The sequence below is a fragment of the Ornithorhynchus anatinus genome, chromosome 6 (assembly GCF_004115215.2).
Source record: "Ornithorhynchus anatinus isolate Pmale09 chromosome 6, mOrnAna1.pri.v4, whole genome shotgun sequence".
Taxonomy (NCBI): domain Eukaryota; kingdom Metazoa; phylum Chordata; class Mammalia; order Monotremata; family Ornithorhynchidae; genus Ornithorhynchus; species Ornithorhynchus anatinus.
This window is the reverse complement of record NC_041733.1, coordinates 8,698,051-8,720,789: the sequence shown is the minus strand read 5'-3', so window position 1 is coordinate 8,720,789 and position 22,739 is coordinate 8,698,051. Positions and strand designations below refer to the sequence as shown.

Below are 22,739 nucleotides of genomic sequence, written 5' to 3'. Positions count from 1 at the left end.
TGTTTGACCACGATCCGCTCCTGACTTGAGCAGAAGGAAGCTGAGGGCGCTCACATCCCCGAATGCTTCAGCCCTGCAGTCACCCTCTTTCAAGTTGCACCAGGAGGAGGATGCTTCACAAATCCACCACCTGAAGACAACTTGGAATGCATATAAAATGAGAAACATCATGACCAAGTGGAAAGAGTCCAGGCCTGGGAATCAGAGGACCTGGAATGGAATCTCATAAGCTCTAATAAGAAGGAGCGTGACTTAGTAGAAAGAGCATGGGTCTGGGAGTCAGAGGAAGTGGTTTCTAATCCCCGCTCTTCCACTTGTCTGCTGTGTGACCTTGTGCCTCATATGACCTTGTGCCTCACCTCATCTGTAAAATGGATAATGAGACCGTGAGCCCCACGTGGGCCAACCTGCTTACCCTGTATCTACCCCTTGCTTAGAACAGTGCGTGGCACATAGGAAGCGCTTAACACATTTTATTACTATTATTATTATCTCAACTCTGTTCTTTCATTTTTGGGGGGATTGGGTTTTTTTTAAAAAATATCTGTTAGGTATGCACCGTGCTCCAGACACTAATTCTAAGTACTGGGGCCGATACCAGATAATCAGGTTGGACACAGTCTACGTCCGACATGGGGCTCACAGATTTAATCCCCATTTTACGTATGAGGACACTGAGGCATAGAAAAGTTAAGTGATGTGTCCAAGATCACCGAGCAGATAACCAGAGGAACAGGGTATGCTGCGTGACTTTGGGCGAGTCACAACTTTTCTGTGTCTCAGTTTATTCATCTGTAAAAATGGGGATCAGGTATCTGTTCTCCCTCTCCCTTAGACTGGAAGATCCAAGTGGTACAGGGTCAGTGTTCAACCTGACTGCATACTTACTGTGTGCAGAACACTTTATAAGCACTTAGGAGAGTACAACAGAATTGGTATACACTTTCCCTGCCCATGACAAATTCATAATTTAGAGGGGGAAGGCAGACTTGAATAGGTATAATTCATATATATGTAATGATAATAACTGCGGCATTTGTTATATACTTATTACATGCCAAGAACTGTTCTAAGTGCTGGGGTGGATACAGGAAAATTGGGTTGAATACAGTCCATGTTCCACATGGGGCTGACAATCTAAATTCTCATTTTACAGCTGAGGTAACTGAGGCTCAGAGAAGTTAAGTGACTTGCCCACAGTCACACAGCTGACAAGTGGCAGAGCTGGGATTTGAACCCATGACCTCTGACTCCCAAGTCCGAGCTCTTGCCACTGAGCCACACTGTACTGTGGATACAAGCAAATCGGGCTGGACACAGTCTCTGTCTCACATGGGGCTAACAGTCTCAATGCCATTATACAGATGTTGTAACTGAGGCCCTGAGAAGTGAAATGACTTGCCCAAGGTCACACACACAGCAGACAAATGTGGCATTAGATCATGACCTGCTGAGTCCCGTGCTCTATCCATTAGGCCACACTGCTTCTCTATGCACATAGGTGTCGTGGGGCAAATACCAAATGCCCAAAGGATCCACTGAAGGTCGAGGGAGCCAAGGAAAAGACAGTTCAATTAAGGAAGACCTCTTGCAGGAGATAAGACTTGGAAGGTGGGGAGAGTGGTGGTATAGTGTATATAATAATAATAATGGTATTTGTTAAGCACTTGCTATGTGCCAAGCACTGTTCTAAGCGCTGGGGTGGATACAAGGTGATCAGGTTGTCCCAGGTGGGGCTCACAATCTTAATACCCATTTTACAGATGAGGTCACTGAGGCACAGAGAAGTTAAGTGACTTGCCCAAAGTCACATAGCTGACAAGTGGCAGAACTGGGATTCGAACCCATGACCTCTGACTCCCAAGCCCGGGCTCTTTCCACTGAGCCACCCTGCTTCCCTAAGGATTAGTATATGGACTAGTATCATGCTCTGCACAGAGGAAGCGCTCAATAAATACGATCAAATGAATGAATGGATGGGGAGTTCCAGGCCACAGACCAGATGTGTGGCTCAATGTAAAGAGCATGGGCTTGGGAGTCAGAAGTCATGGGTTCAAATCCCAGCTCTGCCACTTGTCAGCTGTGTGACTGTGGGCAAGTCACTTCACTTCTCTGTGCCCAGTTACCTCATCTGTAAAATGGGGATGAAGACTGTGAGCCTCATGTGGGACAACCTGATTCCCCTGGGTCTACCCCAGTGCTTAGAACAGTGCTCTGCACATAGTAAGCGCCTAACAAATGCCAATTTTTTTTTTTTATTTTATGTGGGAAAGGGGTCAGCAGCAAGATAAACGAGGAGTTCAATGAGTAAATTGGTTCTAGTGGTGCTAGAAGAGCAAAGTGTGTGGGCTGGGCTGAAGTAGGAGATCAGCAAGATAAGGTAGGAGGGGGAAAACCATTCAAGTGCTTTAAAGCCAATGGTAAGGAGCTTCTTAGCAGCGTGGCTCAGTGGAAAGAGCACGGGCTTTGGAGTCAGAGTTCATGGGTTCGAATCCCGGCTCGGCCACTTGTCAGCTGTGTGACTTTGGGCAAGTCACTTAACTTCTCACTTAACAGGCAAAGCTTCTTCTCCTCCCTCATCGACACCCATGCCCGTCACCCCCGCCGATTGTTCCGGACCTTTAACTCTCTCCTTAGGCCCCCTGTTCCTCCCCCTCCCCCATCTCTCACCCCTAATGATCTGGCCACCTATTTCCTCACGAAAATCAACACGATCAGGTCTGAGCTCCCCAAAGTCACCCCTCCGCCTCTCCCCTCCCCCCCAACAACCCCCTCCCCTACTTTCCCATCCTTCCCTGCAGTATCCTCAGAGGAGATCTCCTCCCTCCTCGCAAGTGCCACCCCCTCCACCTGCGCCTCGGACCCCATTCCCTCTCACCTTCTTAAAACCATCGCCCCTGCCCTCCTCCCTTCCTTAACTTCTATTTTTAACCACTCAATCTCCAAGGGCTCCTTCCCCGCTGCCTTCAAACATGCCCACGTCTCCCCCATCCTAAAAAAACCCGCTCTTGACCCCACTTCCCCCTCCAGTTATCGTCCTATCTCCCTACTACCCTTCCTTTCCAAAATCTTAGAACGAGTCGTCTACAATCGATGCCTAGAATTCCTTAACTCCCATTCTCTCCTAGACCCCCTCCAATCTGGCTTCCGTCCCCTCCACTCTTCCGAGACTGCTCTCTCTAAGGTCACCCATGACCTCCTTCTTGCCAAATCCAATGGCTCCTACTCCATTCTGATCCTCCTTGACCTCTCTGCTGCCTTTGACACTGTCGACCATCCCCTCCTCCTCCATACCTTATCTCACCTTGGCTTCACAGACTCTGTCCTCTCCCGGTTCTCCTCTTACCTCTCTGGCCGATCATTCTCGGTCTCCTACGCTGGAGCCTCCTCCCCCTCCCATCCTTTAACTGTTGGAGTTCCTCAAGGGTCAGTTCTTGGCCCTCTTCTGTTCTCCATTTACACTCACTCCCTCGGTGAACTCATCCGCTCTCACGGCCTTGACTACCATCTCTACGCAGATGACACGCAGATCTACATCTCCGCCCCTGTCCTCTCCCCCTCCCTTCAGGCTCGCATCTCCTCCTGCCTCCGGGACGTCTCCACCTGGATGTCGGCCCGCCACCTAAAACTCAACGTGAGCGAGACTGAGCTCCTCATCTTCCCTCCCAAGCCCGGTCCGCTCCCAGACTTCTCCGTCACCGTGGATGGCACGACCATCCTTCCCGTCCCGCAGGCCCGCAATCTCGGTGTCATCCTTGACTCGTCCCTCTCGTTCACCCCACACATCCTATCCGTTACCGAGACCTGCCGGTTTCACCTCTACAATATCGCCAAGATCCGCCCTTTCCTCTCCACCCAAACGGCTACCTTACTATTACGGGCTCTCGTTATATCCCGGCTAGACTACTGCGTCGGCCTTCTCTCTGACCTCCCTTCCTCCTCTCTCGCCCCGCTCCGGTCTATTCTTCACTCCGCTGCCCGGCTCATCTTCCCGCAGAAACGATCTGGGCATGTCACTCCCCTTCTTAAACAACTCCAGTGGTTGCCTATCGACCTCCGCTCCAAACAAAAACTCCTCACTCTAGGCTTCGAGGCTCTCCATCACCTTGCCCCTTCCTACCTCTCCTCCCTTCTCTCTTTCTACCGCCCACCCCGCACGCTCCGCTCCTCCGCCGCCCACCTCCTCGCCGTCCCTCGGTCTCGCCTATCCCGCCGTCAACCCCTGGGCCACGACCTCCCGCGGTCCCGGAACGCCCTCCCTCCTCACTTCCACCAAACTGATTCTCTAACCCTCTTCAAAACCCTACTTAAAACTCACCTCCTCCAAGAGGCCTTCCCAGACTGAGCTCCTCTTCCCCCTCTACTCCCTCTGCCATCCCCCCTTTACCTCTCCGCAGCTAAAGCCTCATTTTCCCCTTTTCCCTCTGCTCCTCCACCTCTCCCTTCCCATCCCCACAGCACTGTACTCGTCCGCTCGACTGTATATATTTTCGTTACCCTATTTATTTTGTTAATGAATTGTACATCGCCTTGATTCTATTTATTTGCCATTGTTTTTACGAGATGTTCTTCCCCTTGACGCTGTTTAGTGCCATTGTTCTCGTCTGTCCGTCTCCCCCGATTAGACTGTAAGCCCGTCAAACGGCAGGGACTGTCTCTATCTGTTGCCGACTTGTTCATCCCAAGCGCTTAGTACAGTGCTCTGCACATAGTAAGCGCTCAATAAATACTATTGAATGAATTCTCGGTGCCTCAGTTACCTCATCTGTAAAATGGGGATTAAAACTGTGAGCCCCACGTGGGACAACTTGATTCCCCTGTGTCTACCCCAGCACGTAGAACAATGCTTGGCACATAGTAAGCGCTTAACAAATACCAACATTATTATTATTACATTATTATTCTTTTTGATGCAGAGGTAGATGGGCAACCGCTAGGTGCTCTCGAGGAGTGGAGAAACGTGAATGGAACTTTTTTTGTTGTTTTTTAGAAAAACGATCCAGGCAGCAGAATGAAGTATGGATTGGAGTGGGGAGAGACAGAAGCCAAGGAGGTCAGCTAAGGAGGCCAAAGCACTAGTCAAGGTGGGATGGGATAAATTCTTGGATCAGCACAGTAGCAGTTTGGATGGAGGGGAAAGGGTGAATTTGAGTGATGTGAAAGCAGACCTGACAGGATGTGGTGACGAATATGTTGGTTGTACAAGAGAGATGAATAGAGGATAACCTCAAGGTTACGGGCACGCGAGATAGGAAGGATAGTGCTATTGTCTACAGTGAGGGGAAAGACAAGGGATGACAGGATTTGGGTGGAAAGATAAGGAGATTATCTTGTATCTACCCCCACCACTGAGTACCAGATTGGCACAAGGTAAGTGCTTACCCCTAATGCCACAAGTTGTATTATACGGTCGATTTAATCCCATGGCCTCCATGATACAATTCCCAATTAAATGATCTTTTCACCACGTCAATCTAACCACCGCCACCTCAGCACATAGACAATCACCATCACCTGTAGCCATCTGATATTTTATCTTTTAAATACATATTGAAGTCTCATCATCAGCGACTTGATCTATATATACAGTGAATTCTCCGCTTAGTTAAAATATTCACAGCGGAAACATCTTGGTCACGAGTTTCTAACCGCCACCTTTATTTGAAAACTCAGCAATTCCACTTATATGTGTCTATGGAGAATTTGGATTTCCTGATAAATAATATTCATTTTCAATAGCACAAAAGACTACTACTTATTTCATTCCCTAGAGGAAACTTTCCTAGAAGATGTTAATAACCTATTAACAGCTGGACACTGTGCATATCATTTAATTCAACAGCAACTTTCATTATGGTCAGTACACCTTAAAATTCCCTGACACCAAACAGAAGATCATCCTCATTAATGAAATTGGACAATTCAGAGCACAAAAATGTACTTTAAGTACACTATCTGGATAAAATACTTTCACCTCAAATATATACACACATGTATATATATACATATATATATAGATATATAAATATATGATTCTATTCATTAATTCTATTATATTTATTAAGCTCTTACTGTGTGCAGAGCACTGTACTTAGGGCTTGGGAAAGCAGTACAACAATAAACAGACACATTCCTTGGCCAAAACAAGCTCCCCTTAATTTTCCAAGGCAACACCAACCAGAAAGGCTCACTTCCTTTTCTAAAATCCTTATATAAGTGCTTGCTTCCAAGACTAGAAATACCTTTTTGGCATTCTTCTACCTCTAGAGACCAAGTCAGAAAACCTAATGCTGGTCTAAGTCTGAAGAGATAATAATAATGATGATGATGGCATTTGTTAATCACTTACTATGTGCAAAGCATTCCAAATGCTTGTTTTTTTCCCTCAAACAGTATCAATTTGCGGTTCACTCCACGTACCACTTTAATTTTAAATCTGTGCTATGATGCCATTCCTTTACCAGGAACATTGTTTGGACAGACTCTTCTTTATTTCTCATCTGATGTTTATACTGTGCATTCCCTTAAGCTTGAACAAGGTAAATACTACCAGCCAACTCACTTAAATTAAAAAAAATTCAGATTTCAGTTATTTGTAATTCAAATTCCCCATCATTCTTTAATCCGCTCGGGGGGGGGGGGTGTTAAATATCTTAATAGTTTATTGCAAAGTTCAAATTAGCAACCACACTAAACTTGAATGCAGTGTTAATTGCTCTTTATAGCCACATCAATGCAAAAATCCAGCAGCACCATCTCAGTAGCTCTTTTGCATTTTAGAGCACTGATGATGTGAATACACATTTTTTGGGTATTCAGACACTAACCCCGAACTAAGGAAAGTTAAAATGTTTGTGCAGAAACATGATAACTTACAGTACCTTCTAGTAGCACCCAAATAGGCCCATGTTTTCATAGAAGATGTGGATCAAATGAAGGAAATGGTATGCATCGTGGCTTATAGGCAAGAGCACGGGCTTGGGAGTCAGAGGTTGTGGGTTCTAATTCTGACTCCACCACTTATCAGCTGTGTGACTGTGGACAAGTCACTTAACTTCTCTGGGCCTAAGTTAACTCATCTGTAAAATGGGGAGTAAGACTGTGACCCGCACGTGGGAAACGTATATATTTATATATGCTCAATTGTATATATTTTTATTACACTATTTATTTTGTTAATGAGATGTACATCACCTTGATTCTATTTATTGCTATTGTTCTAATGAGATGTTCATCCCCTTGATTCTATTTATTGCTACTGTTTTTGTCTGTCTCCCCCAGTTAGACTGTAAGCCCGTCAATGGGCAGGGACTGTATCTGTTGCCGATTTGTACATTCCAAGCGCTTAGAACAGTGCTCTGCACATAGTAAGCGCTCAATAAATACTACTGAATGAATGAATGACCTTGATTACCTTGTATCTACCCCCAGTGCTTAGAACAGTGCTTGGCATATATAGTAAGCATTTAAATACCATCATTATTATTTTTATTATTAAAAATTGGGCTACAGTTCAGCTACAGAGGAGCGTGGTATCTTATTATCTGTCTCCCCCATAGACTTTAAGCTCCTGGTGGGCAGGGATCAAGTCTACCGACGGTTGTTTTGTACTTGCCCAAGCGATTAGTACAGTGCTCCGCCCACAATAAGCCCTCAATAAGTTCCACTGACGACTGACCGACTGATAAAGATCAGTCTCCGATATTAGCACTTAGCAATATTAGCGTTACTGAAAAAGAAAAGTGCTCCGTGAGGAAAAACTCTACCGGGAGTAGACTTTTCACCCAAACTGAGGATCACGCCCAGAACCAAAGTAACTGTAAATTCCAATCAGGACCCGGTTTTCTGCAATCTGAGTCAACCGAACAGCACAAACAGTCCCGGACTGGAACTGGGCCCTGGAAATCAAGGCTGGTCGGTGTTTGCACGGGGGGCTCCGGATAGGCCTTCCCCTTTTCCCTCTGCTCCCTCTCTGCCCCCCCTTCACCTCCCCTCAGCTAAGGCCCCTTTCCCCCCTTTCCCTCTGCTCCCCCCACCCTTCCCCTTCCCCTCAGCACTGTGCTCATTTGTATAGATTTTTATTACACTATGTATTTTGTTAATGAGGTGTACATCCCCCTGGTTCTAGTTATTGCGATTGTCATGTTTTTTCCGTCGGTCTCCCCCGATTAGACCGTAAGCCCGTTGATGGGCGGGGATTGTCTCTAACTGTTGCCGAATTGTACATTCCAAGTGCTTAGTACAGTGCTCTGCACAGAGTAAGCGCTCAGTAAATACTATTGAATGACCTGAACCAGCTGTGGGTGACGGAAGAATCCCGGCTGAAGGTCCCGCACGCGGCACTGGGTGCTACCCAACTGGAGCTACCCTGAGTTCTATCCCCAGACTGGGTTACTGCACTGATATCAACTGGACTCTAACCTCGCTTCATTCAATTGTATTTACTGAGTGCATACTGTGTGCCAAGCACTGTACTAAGCACTTGCTAGAAGTGAGGGGGAAAAAAGAAAGGGAGGGAGCGGGTCTCTAAGATCATCAATGCCACCTAGTGAATAGGAGAAGCAGAGTGGCTCAGTGGAAAGAGCCCAGGGTTGGGAGTCAGAGGTCATGGGTTCGAATCCCATCTCTGCCACTTGTCAGCTGTGGGACTGTGGGCAAGTCACTTAACTTCTCTGCGCCTCAGTTCCCTCATCTGTAAAATGGGGATTAAGACTATGAGCCTCATGTGGGACAACCTGATGACCCTGTATCTACCCCAGTTCTTAGAACAGTGCTCTGCACATAGTAAGTGCTTAACAAATACCAACATCATTATTATTATTATTATTAGAGCCCAGGCCTGGGAGTCAGAAGGACCTGGATTCTAATCCCAGCTCTGCCACTTGTCTGCTATGTGACCTTGGGTAAGTCACTTCACTTCTCGGTGCCTCGGTGCCCTCCTCTGTAAAATGGGGATTAAGAAGGTGGACCCTATGTGGGACAGGCTCTGTGTTCAAGCTGATTAACTTGTATCTACCCCCAGCGCTTATAAAACATTTCCTGGCAAGTAGTAAGCGCTTAACAAATATCACAATTATTACCGCTGCCCATACCAGAATCAGGTCCCTCTCGGCTGGAGCCTGGTCATAGCCCCTCCGACTACCCCTCTGCAGTTTGGGCCTTCATCGCCATTCAGAATACTTCTGTCCATATAGACTAAAATACCCTACCATTTAAGGAGCATATTCGAGGTGTGCCAGTTGAAATGAGTCCAGCATCGTGCCTTCACTACCAAATACAAAATATTTGTTCTGCATCAGTCTTCACACCCTGTTGAATTTAGCAAAGAAAAGATCTTCCCTACAGTTCCGACTGAAATTTTATTAACACGGCCCTTCAGACGCAAAACTGAATATACCTAGAACTTCTTCATTAGAGACATGTAAATCAAAAGATTCTAAAGTATGATGCACTGTTTAATGAAGCATCAACTAAAATATATGCTCACTTTCCTGTCAGTCCATAATTTTCCCTCTTCCACCTAAGTGTTCCTTTAGATAAGTCTTAATAACCCTGGGGAAAATCTTTAAAAGCATGTTGTACACGAAGGAATACCTCAGTACATTTCAACTTTAAAAAGCTGCTCAAAATTGAAAGTCTTTGTATATTTTTACACGCTGGTTCGTCTTTATTAATAGCCATCCAAAGCGGTCTTCTGTAATGCTATGTTTCAGAAAGAGCACTTTTCTTCCTAAAATCATTTTATGAAAAATATCACTGTCAGGTATAATTATTATAATTACGATAAAATGTTAATAATAACATTTTATACTTTCAGGGTATATATATATATATATTTTAATCTCAAAGAGGAAAAAGAAGCCAATGAAATCAGGACTGTAACCAGAACTAAGGCAATGCCAAAAAAGTGTCTGAACCATTATAAACTTTAGAGGATATTTTATCTTTTGCACCTGTTTGTGAATACTGGCAGAGGAAGCAACCATCACAAAGAAAAGAGTAGAGAAAGCATGCCATGAGAATGGCACAGAAATGCATTCCAAGTAAACAAAAAATATAAAGTCCTAGTGGGATACAGCACTCGCTAAAGGTGCAATGAAATTTTAGCAACAACTTTCAAAAGAAACCCAGCCATTCACAACTTTTGCCAATTAGTGCCAGGTTGAATCTTCACAAACTCCAAGTTTTGGGACTCGACCAATTTGACTCCGAGTGTTTCTGTTTAATCGCCATATCTGGTATCGAGCTAGGCTCGGTGCATGTGGAAACAGGGTCAGGCCCTGCACGACCCAAAGATTGTAAGCTCCTTGACGGCAAAGTTAATGCCTATCAACTCTACCGTACTATGCTCACCCAGGTACTCAGTAATAATAATGTTGGCAATGGTTAAGCCCGATTACATAAGGTAATCGGGTTGTCCCCTGTGGGGCTCACAGTCTTAATCCCCATTTTACAGAAGAGGTAACTGAGGCCCAGAGAAGTCAAGTGACTTGCCCATAGTCACACAGCTGATCAGTGGCGGAGCCGCGATCCGAACCCATGACCTCTGACTCCCAAGCCCGGGCTCTTTCCACTGAGCCACGCTGCTTCTCAGTAATAATAATAATAATGTTGGTATTTGTTAAGCGCTTCCTATGTGCAGAGCACTGTTCTAAGCGCTGGGGTAGACACGGGGTAATCAGGTTGTCCCACGAGAGGCTCACAGATAATCCCCATTTTACAGATGAGGTAAATGAGGCCCAGAGAAGTGAAGTGACTTGCCCACAGTCACCCAGCTGACAAGTGGCAGAGCCGGGATTTGAACCCATGACCTCTGACTCCAAAGCCCAGGCTCTTCCCACTGAGCCACGCTGCTTCCCCAGTATGATATGCTGCATATGGAAAATGTTCAACGAATACCAGTGATGGATATCAGAACAATCTAGGAGTCACATCTGGGGAGCTGACTTCCAACACAGAGATAGAGACAGTGACAAAGAGAGGTGTGTGTACGCCTAGACGGATAAGATGGGATGGCTCTTTTGAAGGACAGTGAAGGAAAAGAATCAGCAAAAATGGAATATTTTTCTTCTATTTTTTTGGTTTGCTTTAATATCTGTGGCATTGTTTTTTTTCATTATCATTACTTTTACACTATTTTAGGCAAGATATGAAAAAGAATCCCTCTCTCCCCCACCCAAAGGTCCGAAAAATCTAACCTACACTCTACACTCAATGGAGGCTCACAGGCTGAGTAAGGCCGTAGGAGAGTCTGGGGTGGATGACCTCTCTCAGCGTGTTGGTATTTGTTAAGCGCTTACTATGTGCAAAGCACTGTTCTAAGCACTGAGGAGGATACAAGGTGATCAGGTTGTCCCTCACGGGGCTCCCAGTCTTCATCCCCATTTTACAGATGAGGTAACTGAGGTCCAGAGAAGTCAAGTGACTTGCCCAAAGTCACACAGCTGACAAGCAGCGGAGCCGGGATTTGAACCCATGATCTCTGACTCCCCAGCCCGGGCTCTTGCCCCTGAACCACGCTGCTTTCAACATTCCGTTGCGTGTCCGGACTGTACCTCCAGCCATCTCGCACAGTCCGTTACTGTGTGTCACAGGAGAAATGGCCTTTTACCAGCGGGGAGGGTCCAGCAGCAGCTATTCCCAATCCTAAACATCTCCTCAATATTAAACTGAATTCCAATTTAAAGAAAAACTAACTCCATCACAGTCTCTTGTTGATAAAATAGCAATAGCATCGATTAGCACCCTTTCGTTCTAAACAGCCCTAATTAAAGATGTGCAATATTCAACTTCCTTTAACACTTTGGTACCTACGTATTAACGAATCGATGGTAATTATTACTATTACTTGGGCAATCACCTCTATAACCACTTTCCTTCTTGCTACTGTCAAGTGATTTTAATGTCCCCATTTGAAGGCAGGAGCTATTTCTAGTAACTACACTATCCTCCCAAGTGCTTCACGCTGAGCATTTACTATTGAGCTTAATGTGTGCAAAAGCAGCGTAGCCTAATGAAAAGAGTACGGGTTTGGGAGTCGGAAGACCTCGATTCCAACCCCAGCTCCGCCATTACCCTGCTGGGTGACCTCAGGGCACGTCACTTGACGTCTCTGTGCTTCAGTTGCCTCATCTGCAAAATGGGGATTTAATTCTGTTCTCCCTCCTACCTTTAATATAGTGGTCAGTATCCTCACCTGTCACGAGGAAGACCTGGGTTCGATTCCCCGACGGCGAGACTGTGGGTGCTTTTTGTTTGGTTTTTTTTGTTTTTTTTAAGAGAAGCAGTGTGGGTAGTGGCAAGACCTTGGGCCTGGGAGTCAGAGGTCGTGGGTTCTAATCCCCCCTCCGCCACTTGTCAGCTCTGTGACTTCGGGCAAGTCATTTAACTTTTCTTCATCTCACTTACCTCATGGGTAAAATGGGGATTAAGACTGTGAGCCCTCCGTGGGACAACCTGATGATCCTGCATCTACCCCAGTGCTTAGAACAGTGCTTGGCACATAGTAAGGTCCTAACAAATACCACAATTATTATTATTCTTATTAGACTGTGAGCTTCATGTGGAACCTTATTATGTTGTATTTAACCCATTCATCTGTGTCCAAACTGATAAATTCGTATCAACCCCAGGGCTCAGTACAGTCTAGCGCTTTGAACAGTGCTTGTCACATAGTAAGCACCTAGCAAATGTCATCATCATTATTATTACTACCCGGCAAATAGTAAGTCCTTAACAAATACCATTAAAGAAAAAAAACAAAACAATATTATTATTAGAACACTGTACTAAGCACATGGGAGATTACAATCTAACGGAGTTGGTAGACACATAGGAGCTTACAATAAAAAGGGGGAGACAGACATTATTATAAATAAATTACAGGTATGTACAAAAGTGCTGTGGGGACTGAGGGTGGGGTGAATATCAAGTGCTTAAAGGGTACAGAGCCAAGTGCATAGGTGACACAGAAAGGGAAGGGAGGAGGGGAAAAAAGGGCTTAATTAGGGAAGGCTTCTCTAAGGAGATGTGATTTTAATGAGGCTATTAAGATGCAGAGGTTACTTCTCTGTAGGAGATTGGCAGGCAGAGGTGAGTTCCAGGCCAGAGGGAGGACGTGGGCAAGGGGTCAGAAGCGAGGTAGATGAGATCAAGGTAAATTGAGTATATCAAGGGGCATTTCGTTTTCTTTTAAATTTGCTTCCCAGACTATGCCCTTCCATTTGGAGCCAAGAAATTACTTTGCCGGTAGTTTGTTTTTTCTCAGTACTGCTACATTCACACTTAAATATCATGTGAGCACTGGAAATTAAATGTTTTAGGCTATTTTTTTATTTTTTTCTCCTATAAGAAATTTTTTTCCTGTATAAAGTAACCTTGTACTTCAGTGTGACAATTATTGAGTTATTCCAATTTCATCAAGAAAAAAAAATCTTGAATTCTGTTGTTCCATATGCCGGCAATTTCGATGAATTACACAGTTCCCTGAGGATCCTACTTGAATTACTGGGGCTTTTATTCACCGGTCACAAAGAATATCAACTTTCTGTTCCTAGGTCCTACATGCTGACCGGTTCCAAAACCAATCTGAATATAATTTGAATAAACACACAGATTCCCCATTAAGCATAACATTTAGATGAGTATTTCATACTGACAGTTTTCACCATCTTAGAGAATCAGCAAGTCCATTAGCCATTTAATATTTTCAAAATTACTATAATCACAGAGCCAAGGGATACTATATTTACACTCACTTGGATGCAGTCAACTACGGCAAAAGAGTTTACATTGTAGTTGTTAAGATACTGCGAGGACAGATTACGGCTCTGTTTCAAAAAGAATGTAAGGAAGTGTCCCTTTGGGCAAGAGATTTTCTTTAAATGTCAGTCACACTGAAATTCAATTTATTCTCTTTGATTTGCATATCCCCATAGAGATAAAGCTGTTGCTTTGCCATATCTTACTAATAACTTCAATGATTTTAAAAGAATTAAGACAATCTGGAAAACTCCATAGTAAATACAGCTCTGTAACAACACAAATATGAACAAATTTGTTAGCAGCTTTCCTCAGTATCAGTCATGTTCACAGATCTGATACCGAATAGGCTTGGACTTCAAATGGATTCTCCAGGAGTAAATTCTAAAACTAAAACCTTCAGTATTCGGGGGAAAGGCTTCAGACTAAAAACCCTGTGTGTGAGCATATAAAGTTAATTCCAAGACTAACAGTCCCTCTTCCATGTCAGCTCTGTCTTCTCTGAGCGGCCATTTCCTTAGCACTACTTGGGATAGACTTACAATTCTCCTAAAACCTCTGCTCAGAAAAACAGCCACTAAATCCCGGTTGTCTTTCAGGAAGCTAGTTTAGCCTCCATCGTCTATCCCTAACTGTGCAAGGTTATCTACATCAAAACGGTGATCGATTATATCTTAGACTGCCGGGTGTGTCTTCCCAGTGTGCTACTTTCATTTAATGTAAAGCAGCTCCTTGGTGCATTTGTTGGCCTTCCTCCTTCCCTTTTCTTTTTAAACTGTAAAGGTGTGCTCTAATAATAACAATAATATTGGTATTTGTTAAGTGCTTACTATGTGCAGAGCACTGTTCTAAGCGCTGGGGGAGATCCAGGGTCATCAGATTGTCCCACGTGAGCTCACAGTCTTCATCCCCATTTTACAGATGAGGGAACTGAGGCAACGAGAAGGGAAGTGACTTGCCCACAGTCACACAGCTGACCAGCGGGCGAGCCGGGATTAGAACCCATGACCTCTGACTCCCAGGCCCATGCTCTTTCCACTGAGCCACGCTGCTTCTCTGTCATGAGCGCTGACTGGAAACTGTTGGAGACAGCATATGGGACCCCATTTTTGTCAGACCTAAAAGGCACTAAAGGTAGGAAACAGTACAACCTGACATTCATTCAACATTCAATAGCATTAATTGAGCACTTACTATGTGCAGAGCACTGTACTAAGTGCTTGGAATGGACAATTCGGCAACAGACAGAGCCCTGTGCCTTGGAATCAGGGCACGTGGGTTCCAAACCCCGCTCTACCAACTGGCTGCTGTATGAGCTTAGCCAAGTCACTTACCTTTCCTGTGCTTCGGCTGCCTCACCTGTAAACTGGGCTGAAATGCCTTTCCTCCTACCTACTTAAACTGTTCTCCTGGGACTATGTCCAATCTCACTGTCTTATATCTACCCCAGAGCTTAGTACCAAATATCGCAATTACAATGATTATGAACATTCGGTCAATCATTTATTGAACGCTTACTGTATGAAGAGCACTGTATTAAGCGCTTGGGAAAATACGCTACAAAAGAGTTGGCAGTTGGTAGGCACGTTCCTGCCCATAACAAGGTTACGGTCTGAAGGCATTCAGATGGTCTCTAGTGAATAATAATAACAATAATAATAATAATAATAATAATGTTGGTATTTAAGCACTTACTATGTGCAGAGCACTGTTCTAAGCATTGGGGTAGATACAGGGTAATCAGATTGTCCCACATGAGGCTCACAGTCTTCATCCCCACTTTACGATGAGGGAACTGAGGCACAGAGAAGTAAAGTGACTTGCCCACAGTCACACAGCTGACAAGTGGCAGAGCCGGGATTCAAATCCATGAACTCTGACTTCCCAGCTGGGCTCTTTCCACTGAGCCAAGCTGCTTAAATTCTGATTCAATTAACATTAGCAAAATGATTCACTTGACCCTATAGACAATTTAATTCAATGAAAATTAACTTTAGATTTTGAATATTTTTTTTTAAAAAAAAACAAAATTTTATTTGGAGTAAATATTTACTTTCATCCCATCCAAAAACCCCAAATAAAACTGGCATTCCTCAACTACCAATACTACACAATTATTACTATTGCAATGATCCCTATCCTAATAATCAAGTGCCTACCTTTCTTCATTCACTGTCAAATCACCTCAAATATTTTTCTCTAATTTTGTCTCTGATACCTCAGAGCATCACTATTTAATACTCCTTCAGAGGGGATTTTTTTTGTTCAGTTTTCATTTGCCCTCATATTCTGAGGCACTCTCTGTTTGAGTCTGAGAGGTTGAATTTAATATTTACATGCTGAATGATCAATAAACCATTAATAGTTAATAAAAATATGTGTGCTGTGCTACTTTTTTTTTTTACTGACCACCCACCCATAAGGCAAGTGTAATTGAACTAGGAACGTGATTGAGCATTAAACAAAGCAATCTGAATAAGTATTTGATCCAATGTAAAAACATGTATTGATGTCTTAGGAATATAATAGGCTTTGGAAGCAATCATCATCAAATGGTTTGGGCCTACATTGACAACTGTAAAATAAGCAAAACATTATAACGTCTGATTTATATTCCAGTAACTCTGAATTTAAATAGGCTTAATCAAATTTTTAGAGAAAAATCAGTTGGGATACTTGAACTAATTTGTACATTGAAAAATGTTTAGTGATATCCTACAATATTCACACCAACGAGAAGAGCTAAAGGTTTAAGGGAATCTAAAAGTGGGAGTTTCAAGTAGCGATCTGGAATTTTACGTTTTTCTTTTCTGCCTGCCCCTCCTCCCCATCCCGACACCAGAACGATTTTCTATTTAGTGTATGAAATGAATGAGTCAGTCCTGAAACGACGTTACCTCTGTTCTACCACCTCTTTGAATAGAATAATAGTTGCCACTATTTTAACTCACTTAAGAATTCTGTAAACCATTTAAATTCACATTGTAGATGAAGGAAATCTAGGAACTGATTTCCATTTGAGTTAAAAATAGTAATACATAACTTAAATGAAGTACCACACAATCCATGTCTGGGGAAAATATTCAACACAGATGGATAAAGATTCAGTAACTGCCTGGTCCTTGTAAATGTCAAGGAGAAAAGAAAATAACCTGAGTAATTTAAAAATTTTCCTTGATGATGCACATTAATGTATCTCATGATCACATGTATCCTGGGAATTTTAATCGTTTCCTATTTTAATCAGAACAAAGATTTATCATCCACTGTAGAGTTTCCAATCAACGATTTCTGTCCTCGAAAAAAGAATGACTTTTTAAATATATTTACTCTATGTAATACAAATTGTATTCCACCAATCAGAATGATTGAAATTGAATTAAGCAAGCCACTTACCTGACAGGATTACTGGTTAGAGAAACCCTCAGTGATTCTAGGCAATTGAGAAGTTTATCTTCTGTGATACCAGACCGTAATTCATGAACGTATTCTTGCGACGACAATGTGCATTCATGCTTGCTATTTTTCAGTCCTCCCTATACAAGAAAAAAAAAATCGTTTTTAAATTATAAAAAAATCCCCATGTTATGAAAACATATGAATTTATGTAGAATGATAGTAATAATGATTTTGAAACTCTTCTCTTCTCCCGCCTACTTAGATTGGAAGCCCTTGTGGGACAGTGACTGTGAATAAGCTGATTAATTTGCATCTACCCTAGAACTCAGTGCAACTCTGGACACAGACGAGGAGCTTAACAACAGCATAATTATAGTAATGATAATAATTATATTAAGTGTTATGTACCAAGCACTGTGCTAAAGGTTAGGGTAGATCCCATGCAAACATATCAGACACAGCCCCTAACCCATAAGAGACTCTCAATGTAAAAGGAAGAGACAGATAGTATTTATCCTAAGAAGCTAAGAAGCAGTGTCGCTTAGTGGAAAGAGCACGGACTTGGGAGTCAGAGGCCGTGGGTTCTAAACCCGGCTCCGCCACTGATCAGCTGTGTGACTTTGGGCAAGTCACTTGACTTCTCTGTGCCTCAGTTACCTCATCTATGAAATGGGATTAAGACTGTGAGTCCCACAGGGGACAACCTGACTGATTACCGTGCATCTACCCAGTGCTTAGAACAGTGCTCTGCACATAGTAAGAGCTTAACAAATGCCATCATCATCATTATCCTGGTTTTCAAGTGGGGAAACTTATGATGGGATTTGTTAAGTACTTACTATGTACCAAGTACTGTACATACGAGGTGATAATGTTGGACAAAAGCCCAGTCTCACAGGAGGCTTAAAGTCTAAGAGGGCACAAAAAGGTTAAGTGACATGTAGGCCAGTTCATTCATTCATTCATTCAATAGTATTTATTGAGCGCTTACTACGTGCAGAGCACTGTACTAAGCACTTGGGATGAACAAGTCGGCAACAGATAGAGACAGTCCCTGCCTTTGACGGGCTTACAGTCTAATCGGGGGAGACGGACAGACGAGAACAATGGCACTAAACAGCGTCAAGGGGAAGAACATCTCGTAAAAACAATGGCAACTAAATAGAATCGAGGCGATGTACAATTCATTAACAAAATAAATAGGGTAACGAAAATATATACAGTTGAGAGGACAAGTACAGTGCTGTGGGGATGGGAAGGGAGAGGTGGAGGAGCAGAGGGAAAAGGGGAAAATGAGGCTTTAGCTGCGGAGAGGTAAAGGGGGGATGGCAGAGGGAGTAGAGGGGGAAGAGGAGCTCAGTCTGGGAACGCCTCTTGGAGGAGGTGATTTTTAAGTAGGGTTTTGAAGAGGGAAAGAGAATCAGTTTGGCGGAGGTGAGGAGGGAGGGCGTTCCAGGACCGCGGGAGGACGTGACCCAGGGGTCGACGGCGGGATAGGCGAGACCGAGGGACGGCGAGGAGGTGGGCGGCGGAGGAGCGGAGCGTGCGGGGTGGGCGGTAGAAAGAGAGAAGGGAGGAGAGGTAGGAAGGGGCAAGGTGATGGAGAGCCTTGAAGCCTAGAGTGAGGAGTTTTTGTTTGGAGCGGAGGTCGATAGGCAACCACTGGAGTTGTTTAAGGGGAGTGACATTCCCAGATCATTTCTGCAGGAAGATGAGCCGGGCAGCGGAGTGAAGAATAGACCGGAGCGGGGCGAGAGAGGAGGAAGGGAGGTCAGAGAGAAGGCCGACACAGTAGTCTAGCCGGGATATAACGAGAGCCCGTAATAGTAAGGTAGCCGTTTGGGTGGAGAGGAAAGGGCGGATCTTGGCGATATTGTAGAGAATCTCCTCTGCCAGTTGCAGAGGAGAGATTAAAACCCAGATCTCTTTACCATTGGTTTCAAAGGACTCAATCAGCTCACCCCATCCCACCTCACCTCCCTAATCTTCTACCCCAGCCCAGCCGGCACACTCCTCTCCTCTAGCACCAGCTTACGCACTGTGCCCCGGTCTCATCTAACTCACCGCCGACCCCTTTCCCAAGTCACCCCCCCAGCCCACAACTCCCTCCCCCTCCATATACGCCAGGCCGCTACTCATCTCCTACAAGAAGCCTTTCCCAATTAAGCCCCCTTTTCCCCGGCTCTCTCTCCTTCCTGAGCCATCTGTGCACTTCAATCTGTGATCTGTGGACATGTGATATTCGACCCACCTCCAACATCATGGTATTTATGTACATATCCTTAAGTAATATATCATAAATTATTTATTCATATTAATGCCTATGTCCCCCTCTAGACAGTAAGCTCGTTACGGGCAGGGAACGTTTTCTGCTAATTATGCTGTATCATACTCTCCCAAGTGCTTAGTGCAGTGCCCTGCACATAGGAAGCGCTCAATAAATACGACTGACTCATTGATTCATCTCCTGACTCCCATTCCCACGCTCTTACCACTTGGTTGAATAACCTCAAAAAATTTTAGAAATATTTTAGGGCCTGGAAGAAATGGCAAATGTGGACTGCTAGTCATATGAGGAAGCCCTAACTAATTCCACATTTGATTGGTCAAAGTACTATGACCAAATATTTTGACCAATAACAAAATGAAAGATTTTGATGGTAAGCTGTTTGTGGGCAGGGAATGTGCCTGTCTATTATTATACTGTACTCCCCCAAGTGCTTAGTACAGTACCCTGCACAGAGTAAGTTCTCAATAAACACAACTGAATGAATATTATCATCACTATTCCAGAGCCAGTTCTTCTAATTACATCATCCATGTAATAATCTAGTGTCCTATTAAGGTTAAATATACTCAGATTCTGAATTATCAACCTTAGTTTTGGAAAAGTTAAACTAAGCAATGTTTTAGCCTTCAAAATTCTAACCCGATTCCCTAGTTCTTCTAGTTCTCCTAGTTCTAGTTTCATGAGACGGTTTAGGAGAGCGATCTCTCGATCAGTTTTCAGTGCTGTATCTTTACCACAAAAGAACAACCCCTTTCCTGAATCATCCACTGCCGCTCACCCGAAAAAAATGCAAAAAATAGAGTTAGCTTCATATACTAAAGCTAATACACCCTGAAGTATACATTTTGGCAGAAGATACAAATTTGTGATGGATACATAAATATTTAAAGGATGTTTGTGTCCATTTTCATTTATCAAGAAAAAGACTCTCAAATGTATTGTCCAATGTCCTTTTCCTAGAATTTACTATCTTGTTCAGAATTGTTCTAAGTCTGCATCAGTATCTACAACTCCAAATTTTAAGTATTTTCAAACAGTTCCATTACTTAGTCTCAAAAATAGGTTTTGACATTTTCAAAATAATACTGTGAAAAAGCACATAATATTCCCATCCCATTTTACACCTTATCTTGCCTATGAACTCAACACACCAGCCTACTGGCACTGTGAATTCATTGTGGGCAGAGACTGTGTCTGTTTATTGTTCTATTACACTCTCCCAAGAGCTTAGTACAGAGCACAGTAAGCGTTCAATAAACATGACTGAATGAACGAGCTAGGAGGATCAATAATTTAGGACTCTTGACCCTCAATTTTGTTGGAGCTAGGCAGTTGTGGCTAAAACAAATGTTAGCCAAAAGGAAACACGCCACCAAAATTGTGACAGACTGTTAAATTTTCCTTACTCTCAATTTTATCAGAACATATCCACAGGACAAAGTAAATGGAGATTTTTAAACTATTGCTTTTGAAAGTAGACTTCCCAGGTCTGGATTTGGAATAGCCGGCAGAATTGTGTCAAATGTTATTCATCACCAAAATTAACTGTCTTCTGAGTACAACAATAGGCTAAGGCACAAAGTTTAAGCAAGGCCTACTGGAGAAATCATATGGCTGGGAGTCGGGTGACCTAGGTTCTAATCCCAACTCCACCACTTTCCTGTTGTGTGACCTAGCACAAGTCACTTGACTTCTCAGTGCTAAAGTTTCCTCATCTGTAAAATGGGAATTATTTGTTCTTCCTCCCCCTTAGACTGTGAATCCCATGTGAGCCAGGGACTACACCAAATGGATTATCTTCCATCTACGAGCCTTTATTACAGTGTTTGGCACAAAGTAAGCACTTAATTTAGGATGATTACTACTACAAATTAGGTTGCTAAAGTCTTGACCTTCTCTAACGTAAAAGCGTAAAGGTAAAATTCATATGTAGAGTCAATGTTTTACAAAACTGTAATGAAAAAAGAACATCATGGAAAAAGACTGGCTAAATACGCAAAAAAAGGGTTTGGGAAAAATCACTGTTTGTCCAATTAGAAGGTGATGCTGGGTTCTTAGTAAAGGCTAACATAGTACTAGGAAGAATTTAAGTATTAAAATAACATACGGAGCTGAAAAATCAACCTTTTGCTATACTTTGATTTGGATTAGCTTCTCGTTATTCCACTGAGACTTATTTGAACCACTGCAATCGAAGACCAAATGGAGAGGAGCCCAAAATTATGTAGTGACCAAAGGAACAGGAAATAGGCCCGATGAGAAAACACAACATAAATTAGGGCTGTGTGACTTATAAATATTGTGGCTAAGAGGCAACAACTGTTTTTATGAAAAAAAAATGAAACTATTGATAACTCAAAGCATTTAGAATATACTGTTCTCAATTTCCACCCCTTGTCCATAATCTTGAAAAAAAAAAAAAGACCAACCAACCTATATATAGAGACTCACAAACACCAGGCATGGTATAATAACAGTTTGTGAATACTATGAACTACTCACATCTTCCACCTTTGACTGAACACAACCCAAATGAGAGCCATGGTGAACCTTAGAGAGGTCTAACGCGCCACATGTTCCCAATGTATGATCTGCAGTGCAAACAACCTCTCTCATGCAAAGTCTGTTGGAGCTGTGGGTCACAGACCATATCCAACTGTTCACCGACACGGATTATCTGGCCGGCTAATGCTTTGAACCTGTACAATAAGTGTTTTAGTGGATTATCTTTGGCCAGAGGGCTGAATTTCAGGTGCTCCACTACATGAAACTAATTATTCAAGTTCACTTTTGAATGTTCATTTCTGGTTCTGTTTGAATCAAATATTCCCTTTAAATTCACTTTTTTTCACACTTCATTCTATATTGTGATGTCATTCTTCTACCTTCAAATGTAGCCAAAAGAATTTGACATTAACTGCTTGGAAAATGGGCATGACCTAATAAATATTTAACCTTCAAAAGGATGTAGTTCCATTGTGAGGACATTAAAACAGTTATTGTACAAGTTCAAAGACACCTGAAGGGGAAATGGGTTTAAATTACATCACTGGGGACTATTCAATCAAATTAATTCAACTGTAAATTGGAGAAAACATGAAACTATAAGCAGGACTTAAAAAAAAAAAAGTCTAGGCTACCAATAAAATTTCTGGAATATTCATGTCAGAGTACCTGTACCTGATTTGTTTAGAAAATCATTTTCCTGGAGGCTGGAAGCTGGACCAAATCAATTATATTTACTGAGCACTTATCGTTTGCAGGGCACTGTACTAAATTCTTTGGAGAG

The 22,739-nt window shown here is 43.1% G+C and overlaps 1 protein-coding gene across 1 annotated transcript in view; it reads right to left on the bottom strand.

Moving 5' to 3' along the window:
- Window positions 1-22,739, bottom strand: part of DIAPH2 (diaphanous related formin 2) — a 692,146-nt gene that overhangs the window by 537,917 nt on the left and 131,490 nt on the right. The window contains 1 exon segment of the mRNA XM_029067298.2: window positions 17,158-17,297. Coding sequence (XP_028923131.1) covers window positions 17,158-17,297 — 140 coding nt within the window.